This window comes from Papilio machaon, chromosome 27, assembly GCF_912999745.1.
Source record: "Papilio machaon chromosome 27, ilPapMach1.1, whole genome shotgun sequence".
Lineage (NCBI taxonomy): Eukaryota > Metazoa > Arthropoda > Insecta > Lepidoptera > Papilionidae > Papilio > Papilio machaon.
Genome location: NC_060012.1, coordinates 2,204,599 through 2,215,231, shown reverse-complemented (window position 1 = coordinate 2,215,231; position 10,633 = coordinate 2,204,599). Strand labels below are relative to the sequence as shown.

Below are 10,633 nucleotides of genomic sequence, written 5' to 3'. Positions count from 1 at the left end.
TATGAGAATTAAATTCAAGGAAAGTTTTTAATCACCAATTTTATTTAATTTTTTTATAGACTGTGTACAAAATGGCGCGAAAAGAGGAACCAAAAAGTACGATTTAAATAGTTGGACTTCAATTACTTTGACCAAACTTATTTATTTTTTCTATTTTCAGTACAACCCAACAATGAATTGGAAAAGAAAATTATTGAAGCATTCGAAGTATTTGATCATTCAGGAAAACAAGTTGTGGACGTAAGAGAAATCGGGACAATTCTGCGCTCCTTAGGTAAACTAAAATTTTTAATATTACCTACACTTTTCCGATATCTTTTTTTTTCCGGGTGGGGCGGAAGGAATCTTCAAAATATATCATGCCTTCTGAGGGAAAGACAGGGTTATGTGAAACTTGACTCACTAAAACACCCTCGGTAGCCATCCTCAAGTGCAACTGGTAAGAATCCCGAGATCTCCAGAGGAACGCACCGGGACTACACTTTGAATATATCTAACGTTGTAACACAATTGTATGGTGAAAACTACAGAAATATTTTTAAGGTTGCTGTCCAACGGAGGCCGAAGTGCAAGAAGTTATATTGGCTACTGAAAACAAAGAAGCGACAGGCAACGTACCGCTTATAAACTTTTTGCCTTACATGTGCAAAGCAATGATAGAACATAGGTGAGTATATTTCTTAAATTATTGGTGTTCATTGTATTATATACTTTATTCACAACTTTTTTAATACATAGAACTCGTAATATACCCAGAAGTTAGTCACCATTGTTTTTATTTTCTTTGCTGTAGTACATATTAAATATGTACAATTATTTAAAAATGCATTTAAATGATATATATTTACAATCAAATTCAATGACTTACCCAGTGAGAAGTTTATTACGAAGTCAGAATACGTTCAAATATACGCTAATTAAATTCGTACACGTCTTCGCCGTAACTAAAACGGTTTTACGTATATTGATATGGAGATATACACCCGATAAACGAAATTGAAAAGCGACAAATAATATGTACCTACTACTTTCGTAATTTCGTATGGTAGCAAAATTGGCGGTCATTCGTTATTTTTCACAGATTAGATAATAAAAGTGTTCAAAATAACATAGAGTAAACAATGTATTTATTTTCACACAATTAACATTTATTAGGCAAAAGCAAATATTAGGTCCTTATATATGAAATTGGCGTTCTGTATGGGAGGAACAAAAAGTCGAATATTTTTTAATATAATATATTTAATTAATTAAAGTATGAACCATTATTTTCTGTGCACTTTTGCCATCTCATAGGTAGTTCATTGATCCCTTTACTAAAAAAACCAGTCGGACGGGAATCAATAAAATCTTTGGAGGCGATTTGGACTGCCCCATCGGAGTTGAATTTTTTCCCTTGCAAGAAGTTATCCAAATTTCGAAAAAAATGGTAATCTGTTGGAGCAAGGTCCGGGGAGTACGGAGGATGTCTGAGACTTTCCAATTGAAGCTCTTCTAATTTAGTAGCCGTCTGTTGCGCAGTGTGTGGTCTAGCGTTGTCGTGAAGCAGCAGTGGCGTGGAGCGATTGACCAGCCTAGGTTGTTTAGCCGCTAGCTTTTCCATCATGGTTTGCAATTGCTGATAATAGACATCAGCCGTAATAGTCTGGCCAGATTTGAGAAAACTGTAATGAACAATACCGGCACTAGTCCACCAAACGCTTACAAGTAACTTTTTTGGGGTTAATTTTCGCTTGGGGCAGGATTTGGCTGGCTGGCCAGGATCCAACCATTGCGCTGAGCGCTTCCGATTATCGTAAAGAACCCATTTTTCATCACAGGTAATGATTCGGTTTAAAATACCTTCATTATTGTGCCGGTTTAGTAATGTAACGCAACAGTCGACGCGCGTTTGCCGGTTTGCTTCAGTCAATTCGTGAGGTACCTTTCAAGCTTTTTAATCTTCCCAATTTGCTTCAAGTGAATTAAAACAGTTTTATCACTAACATCGCAGCCTGCAGCTAACTCGGACGTGGTTTGCGATGGATCCGCTTCCACAATAGCCTTCAACTCTTCATTATCAACTTGAGTCTCAGGCCGCCCACGGGGCTTGTTCTGCAGATCGAAATTTCCAGAACGAAAACGTTGGAACCAAAAACGAACTGTGTTTTCTTTTGCAACACGACCGCCATACACATCATTCACCCTTCGAGTCATTTCCGCAGCACTAGTGCCACGGCGGAACTCGTACTCGTAAATAATGCGATATTTTAAGTTTTCCACTTTGTAAAATGAGTGACGCAAACAGAAAAAAACAGAAGAAAAAAAACAAATGAATGACGGTCATCAAACCACAAATACATGAGTCTATAGCTGTACAAATTTTAATTTGGAATTCCTTACCAAAGAGGAGAAATTCGTGATTAAAGTGGCCAGTACGAAAAACGCCAATTTCATATGTAAGGACCTAATATTTTTCCATTGTTATTTTTCCCTACGTCCTCAAAACATATTTCTGTACATTTTTAGATTTTATCCCGCAAGTGCGGAGATTTTACTTGCCGCCTTTCGATACTTCGATAAAGACGGTCGTGGTTATCTAACAAAAGAAAGATTTACTCAGTTGATGTTAGAAGAAGGAGAACCATTTTCACAGGTATTATTTATTTGAACATCAACTGAACTATCGTATTTCTTTGGATGCTTGATATTTGAGAGATGGTGCGATTAATACATTTCAGGAAGAGTTCGACGAAATGATGCAAACAGCATTGGATCCCGTAACGAGCAACATCACATATGAATATTATATCAACCAACTTATGGTATGTAAGAATAACTTATTTTACACCTATATTTTAAGGATTTTTCTTAAAATCGCATATATTTTACTATCTATAGGAAAATATTAAAAATCAACTGCTTTTGACTTAACTGGTTTGTGTTGCTACAAGAAAAAAAACAAAGATGTTCATTAAAATAGTATAATTTTACAGTCATAATAAGAGTTGTAATAAAGGAAAAAAATCATACATTTGTAATGATCTGCTCTATAGCAGCATTTATGGATTATATTATTGGATATTGAGCAGTAATGGATTTAGTTGATAAAGTTAAAAGTTAATTTAATTATTTAGATAACAATAATTTTAATTGTTTTGTTGCTCCAGTTTGCTCGATCTCCTGGTGCGAATCGTTCTAGGTGTGGCAACACTTTGCCGTGTTTTCATTGGCGTACCTTTACCAGTGTCATTTTTAACGTTGGCTATATTTGTTTTTGGTTCAGTGTTACTTTCATCAACTTCTTGTATTGTATCTAAGTTTTTGGCCTCATCAAGCTCTTTATTTGGAGAATTCTCCTCAACGGTGTTATCACCATTTGCTTCATTAACGGTGGTTGTATTTTCCTCTTTTACTGTTGCGTCAGTTTTTTCAGTATTAGACTGTACAGTAGTAGATTGTTCAGTATTAGCCTGTTCAGAATTGGATGATTCAGTATTTTCAATTGCATCCGCCTGTTCTCGTTTAATTGTAGAAAGAAGGTCAGTTATTTGATTTTCAAGATCTGGGCTCAGCATAGCTTCAGATTTATCAGATTCCGTTTTTTCCTTACTGGGAGTTGTTGTAGTGCTCAGTGCTTGCTTATCATTTGTTTTTATTATAAGTTTGCAATTCCCTGCGAAATATAAAAATTGTGATTTTAAAAGAAATTTTTACATATTCTTTAAATAAAACAAAGACAAATATATAACAAGAACCACATGTGTAACTGCAGAAGCGAAATATTATTATTATTATTTATTATTACACACTGACAGCTGTTCGTATGTCGTAAGGCCAAGAATTTTGAGAAATATGTAACAATCAACATTGAAACAAAAAAGAAACAAGCTAAAGGAACGCTTTTGTTTTAACTTTCATACTGTAATTTTCAATTCTTCGTTTCCCGTTGTACAAACAAAAATTTATATAATGTTAAAATATTTTTTTTTAAATATTAGTCCAGAAATACATACCAACAACAGTGTCACTGGCCGCAACCGCCTTCTCATAGTCTTGTTCATTATCAAATCCAACAACTAGCAGATTTTGAATCACCTTATGTTTCTTAATTGTCACTGCATTGAGTGACGAGAAAAATTTGTATGCATCAGCTCTATTTGGCAGAGATGGTTGACCAAGTACCTGTAATAAGTATGTATATATATATATATATATATATATATATATATATATATTTTTTTTTTTTTTTGCATAAATAACTAGATAAAACCAGCAATTCCACATAAATAAAAAAAAAACAACATCAAAATACCCATGTTCAGTTAAATGTTAGTCACTGCTAATTATTATACTACTAGATTTAGACTTTTTCTGCATATAGTAGGATGAACAAAGTTTAGCACAATCTATAAGCTTCCGACCAATGTTTTAGGTGAGAGATAAAACTTAAATATTTTGATTTTGCTAAATATTTAAGGTCATGTCAAGAAGCTATTTAAATCTATATCTGGATGTATAATATACCTTAACAAAGTATTGTTGAGTTTTCGGTGTTGCCAGTTGAGCAGACTCTGCTTTCTCTGTAGATTCCACTGATTTTGGCTCTTCAATCGTTTTATCAAGATTATCTCCATTTTCTATATCTTTATCTATTTCATTTTGTGTATCTTCTTCACTTATTTCTATAGGATCATCATTTGTTTCTCTGTTTTCAATTTTGACTACAGATATGTCCTCATCATTATCTAGATTTTCAGTAATAGTAGGGTCTGCTTGTTTTTTCTTTTCATTCCTCGTCAAATGCTTTCCTCTCATATTTCTATCTAAAAAGTTTGTGACTTCGGTTTCAAGATTCAACATCTTTATAATTCTCTGCAAGGTAAAGAAAAAAAGGAGGTTAAATATGTTGATATATACCTAAAAGGTGGTACTATCTGTATCACAAATATACCTGATTTTAATGTAAACCTTTAACCATTGCAAAACATTTAATGTGAGACATTTTTCTCATAACTGCATTTGGTACCCTTATTTTACAATATAACTTAGTCTTTTTCTCATAATTTTCAATGATTAACAAAATAGTCAAATACCCTATTATTTATCTATTTACTTAAATTTTTTTGGTTTTGGACCGGAACAAATGATATGTATACTTCTGACCAGTAATCTAAAAACTATCGCCATATTGAGGAAAAATATGAAATTAATTACTTTGTGTACATTTCAAAGTGATGTAATGAAGAAACCAATTTCTATAGTTAGGCATTATTTAAATTGTATATTACCTGAGTGTATTTAGGTAGAAGTTGAGGTAAATTTTCTTCAATCAATGCGACAGTCAATGCATTCATATAGTCTTGAGTTAATTTAACATCTTTATTTGTTTCAATTTTTTCTTCACCAGATGATGCACTGGCTAGCGGCTTTATTAATTTTCTAACTTCAACATCTTTGCCTTCACACAATTGTTTCATCTAGAAAAATTAAAAATACAATTAAATGAATTGCAAAAAAAGATTTCTATTGGAACTTAAGTATTATTAACTTCTATTTACCTTTTCTAATAGCTCACCCAATTTATCTGTCATGATTCTGGAGATATTGAATTTCAAGTATTTGTCGAAATCTAAAAAAATAGTAACATTTGTTAGTAAAAATTACAATAAAAATAATACATATTTATATTCTCGATAACAGTCTCAATGACATACATCTCAATTTACATTCATATCCTTACCTTCAACTATTTGAAAAAGTATATTTTTCAAATGTTACAAATTTACTTAATGTTTATAAGTAAACAGAGAAATGCTTACAAAAGCTTAATTAAATAGGCGACATTACAAAATTTTGATCCCAGCACAAGGCCGATAGTGAAGATAGTAAAAAATAATATCCACAAAACATTACAAGGACAGCAGTATACTTTAGCACAAATGGCAATGTAAGGTAAAAAGAAAGTCAATCAATTGAACGAAAAATCTGATGTCAAGACTATCAATTAGCCAATACTATATCCAATAGAGAAATATCTCCATACAAAATGTGTGACAAGGTTTCGTTAATGCCAAATATCTCTGCATGGGACAAAACACAAACTATTCCAACTCACATTTTCTCAATAGACATCACATTATGAGACACAAAATGGATGGTTACCCTCAAAGGATTATATCTAGTCTAAAGACTTCATAAATGAAAGAAGGGAATTATACATATAGTGTAGAAAGTATAAGTGAAGAAATGGGCCAATAAAATACGTAATCAACTTGCAATCTTCAATTCACATTCAATAGACCAAATATACCAGTATTAAGATCAACATTATAGTAGTAAACATAAGGTTGTTTACAATCTTAGAGTAAAATCATCTACTATTTATATCTATCCTTCTTAACATAGGTTTTTTAAATCAAAGAAATTATTTAATAAGTGTCATAAATAATTTCTACCAAACCATGTGTTGATGTAAAATTATAATGCACTTTGCAATTATTGATCAAAGATCTTGGTTCAGTTGTATTGGGCATGTTGAAAAGATAAATCTTTGTAATGTTATATTTGGATGAATGGATGTAGGTTTGTTACCATTTAACAGAACGGCTGAATGGTTCTAGATAAAATTTAGAACAGTGATAAGTCTGGCAAAGTTCATCGAGCACTCGGGATTTTTTTTAAATTCCATACTGATGAAGTCTGTGGCTGGCAGTTAAGGGTAAATAACAGGCAATTATATGCAATATTTTTTCAGACGGGCAGTGTTGGTAAGAAAGGTCCAAAATAGGCAAAAAATGTAACATGTAGCCATAGAAAATATAAAAATGGGGTAGGAAAAATTCAATTGGGTTCAATATATATAATAAGGTCTTGTTTTAAATTTGATTCATAAATCATCTTTGTACAATCTATTGTTTGATAATACACCTCTTTAATAAGGCACATGGTTTAGTGATATATAATTCAGTGTATATACATTGAATTAAATAAAATATAGTAAAGAATGAAAAAAAATCATCAATTTTTTTCTTCATCCTTAAAAAGATGTTAATAAACAAAACACTTGTACCTGCATTGACATTAGCATTATCCAAAATATGCTTGTCAGTATGAGGTGGGAATACCTTGCGATATTCAGCCACTATTTCATCAGACCTTCCCACCGGTTTGTTGAGCATGATAATCGTCAACCGTTCACGAATAGTTTTTCTCATGTAGCGTTGCATATGTTTAGTATTGAAAAACTCAGTAGATTCTTTACTAACACAATATTCTTCCTTCATTTTCTTAATGATCATGCCCAAAGCTAACCCTAACCGACCGTGCAGTTGGTTATTAGGTTCTTCAGTTGCACGTAAAACTGGCAACTGCATGGGTTTGGTCTTCACTTGCACAGGGGCAGAGGTAAATTGTGTCCCTGTGATAAATTTAGATCTGAGCCTTTTGAGGGGCATATCTATCACTCGGCGACCTACTGGTTTTGACAAGACGCCCATAAGAGGCATCGGTTGTGCTCTGTTTGGAGGATTCGGAGCGACATATGATCCTGGTCGCTGAGGAACAGAACTTTGGTTGACATTGAACCTATTATCATCCCAAACATTGACTGGGGCACGTCTTTTCGGTTGCGGAGCGCCAAAGCTACGTTCAGAACCATCATCATAAAGATGAGAAAAATTTTGAACGCTGCTTTGGGTTTGGTAATATGGTAAACTCCGGGAGGGCACATCACTTTCATACGGCCTCTGAAAATTGTAAGAAATATTGACAAATTACCTAACAATTGGTATAATTTTGATCAAAATTTAGGTGACTTACAGAAATTGTAAATCTCAAATGTAATTAATTATACCAATTTGTTTCGACCTGTTTTTGATCCCCCAAAGAATAGAATTAGGTCTACAACAAGTAACACAAACTTTGAACATTATGAGAAATTTAACAAACATCTCATAATGATGCAACCAAACATTTTAGATACTTAAACTCTAATTACGTAGATGTATTTTTAGGTAAATACAATTTGTTTAAATATTCTGGTTCAGAAAAACTTACACCATATAGCAAATTCTTGAGAGAATTTACTTATGTTCATCTTCTTATAAACATATGGCTTAATAAAAGAAAAAGTGAGAGTTGCTATAGACTGTGAAGTAGACTGGAATACAATCTTGAAAATTATAACTTTAAAAGTATGGAATCTTGAACATACCTCACTTACTACAAAAGAAAAAACGAATTGATGAAAGATAGTGACATATTTAGTAAGTCTTTTATTACCTTCCTCATGTTGGCTCGATCATTAACAAGCCTCTGCTGTTCATATTGCAGAGCTTCTCGTTTTCTCTGTAACAACTCCATCTCAGTGTTCAAATTCTAAAACCAACAATATAAAAATTATGTTAATGCTCATCCATCATAAAAACATAGTAATATTGTTATAAACACTGTATGTTTAAATAGTTAAACATCGTTTTGTTTGTTGTTCTATAGGATTATTCCAACGACGACAAGTTATTATTGTCTGTTGACTGTTACACATCATCATTTGCAATCCAAAATAAAGTTAACCGAGAACCAAGAATTCAATGTATAACCGATGGTTACAATTATTAGACCTGTATATTTATATTATAATTGATACAAGTACATAATCTTCCATGAATTTACGTTTTAGTTGTGCTTAAAATCATAGCGTAACTAAGGAAGAAGTAAAATAGTCAAACAAATATCCTTTTAAACAAAATTAACAATACTTACTCGCATATGACTTGATACGAAAGAATTGGAGGCTCCGCCGCGACCGCGTCCACGCATCATATTACGGTTCATGTTTGTTATAAACCAGACGCCGTTGAATTATATGTGCGAACAATAGTCTAGAAAATGTAAAAATATATAATTATCACTTGCATTGATTTAAATATTATTAAGAACAAAATAGGACACGAAACGAAAACCAACCTTTTCAATTGCCTTAACGTCTCCGTCACCGTCTCCGCAATCCTTGAACCAAAATGGCGAGCTAAACAAAGACAATAACTTTAGTCTATGAAAAACGCGTAGATAATTTTTTTTTTGAATATTGCCAAATGTTTGTACAAATGTAAAAATAATCAAGAAATTTATTTAATTCAAAATTTATAACTTTATCAACTATCTATGCAAACTTTGTCCCTTTGAGTAAACGAGGGCTTTTTTGTTGTCGTTTTAATTTTCATTTATTCCTCAACATAGACTATGTTGCCCTTTGAGGGCCAAACACTTGTTCCAGCGAGTTTATAATTTTTTAACAACTCCTAAAAACTCCGTATATGTACACCTGCGATGCAGTCCTATTTTTCAAAAATATTTGCCCTCCAAGGCATCTTTTCAGATTTTTTCAAATTTAAAAATTAAAAAATAAGAAAACAATGTCTGATTAAACATGTCAGGGGGTCACAAAAAAATCTTCACATATCTGCGAAGAAATTCAAAGATATGTATTAAGTCAACCAACCCGCACTTGACTAGCGAGGTTGACTATTGGCCTAGTCATCCCTAACTTAGGGTAGGCTCCGAACCCTTCAGTGGAGACGCATAGTAAGCTTATGATTATTGATAGTCTTTCCTTTTCCAAGTTATGAATCATAATGATTCCTTCGCCACCCTACAAGACTGTCGCCATCACCTTCCCAGCCGACAAAACAGTCTTGGCCTTCTTTAGGGCGCGATCACCAGTTATAAAGTCTGCAGTTTACGAGTGATCACTGTTAAACAATGGTGAAACTGTCAAAAACTTGTTTTTTGTGCTGAATTTTTGAGTCTTCATCTGAAAGATTGTGCCAGTGTTAATGCGATTTACTAGAAAAAATGTTTGTTTTTAAATGGACTTATCAAACAGCCTTCGTACTTGTACACATATATACTCAAAGGTTTTTCCATACAAAGGGACAACAACAACGAACCCTGTATATTTATCAAGCAACTTTTATTTGGGTGCTTTGTTTAGACTCGTTTATATTATCCTTAAAAGTTAAAAGTCATGTACACATCCTTTTCCTGTCTATCCCAATTCATATTTCACCATAAATATCCCAGGTTGCACCAAAACTTGTTTACGAAATAGCTGACATGCTTGAAGAGGAGAGAAAAAGATTGGAAGCAGCTGCACCTAAGAAAAAACGAGCTTCGGAACTATTGCGAGAAACACAAAAATGACAAATACACAGAAAGCTAATGTAAAAGTATACTGAAATTGTATCAATTTATGTAAACTATTAGCTTTCATATGTTCTTTATGGTTGTGTCTTTTAGTTTTTCTTATTGTAATGTATGTATGTATGTATGTAACAAAAAATCGAGTAATTATAAAATTAGTTAGTATAAAGGAAAGGAAAAAAAAATGTTTTTGAAAAAAAAATTTCTTTTTTTTTCAGGTCGATGATGATATTGGTGACTCAACAGAACCACTAAAATCTTAAAGTTTTCTAAATTACTGTGAGATATAATAAAAAATGCTTAATTTTTATTTAATTTTTAATTCCTGCCGTCTAATGTTTTAGCTATTAGTTATACATTGTCCATTTTACAATGAATACTTTAAGCTAATAATTTTTACATTACAATTATAAACATTTACATCTAATAAAATGTATTTAAAATGTTAATC

General features: G+C 32.5%; 2 protein-coding genes across 3 annotated transcripts; one reads left to right on the top strand and one right to left on the bottom strand.

Annotated features, from left to right (window-relative positions):
• Positions 1-71: 71 nt before the first annotated feature.
• On the top strand, positions 72-10,484 carry LOC106708039 (dynein regulatory complex protein 8). Of its 2 annotated transcripts, none has more exons than XM_014499508.2 (7): positions 72-96; positions 161-274; positions 544-667; positions 2,509-2,635; positions 2,721-2,804; positions 10,063-10,202; positions 10,401-10,484. In XM_014499508.2, exons 1-6 carry the CDS (start codon positions 72-74, stop codon positions 10,180-10,182), a joined length of 594 nt encoding a protein of 197 aa, XP_014354994.1. In that variant the 3' UTR covers positions 10,183-10,202; positions 10,401-10,484. The 2 variants fall into 2 exon arrangements, with proteins under 2 accessions (XP_014354994.1, XP_045540587.1); XM_045684631.1 differs by having other exon boundaries at positions 10,063-10,208.
• Positions 3,054-8,863, bottom strand: LOC106708038. Its single transcript, XM_014499507.2, has 8 exons — positions 8,743-8,863; positions 8,263-8,358; positions 7,052-7,727; positions 5,541-5,611; positions 5,271-5,459; positions 4,507-4,854; positions 3,996-4,164; positions 3,054-3,655 (listed from the first exon to the last, which is right to left on the bottom strand). The coding sequence occupies exons 1-8, from the start codon at positions 8,812-8,814 to the stop codon at positions 3,129-3,131; spliced, it is 2,148 nt and encodes a 715-aa protein (XP_014354993.2). The 5' UTR covers positions 8,815-8,863; the 3' UTR covers positions 3,054-3,128.
• Positions 10,485-10,633: the final 149 nt, after the last annotated feature.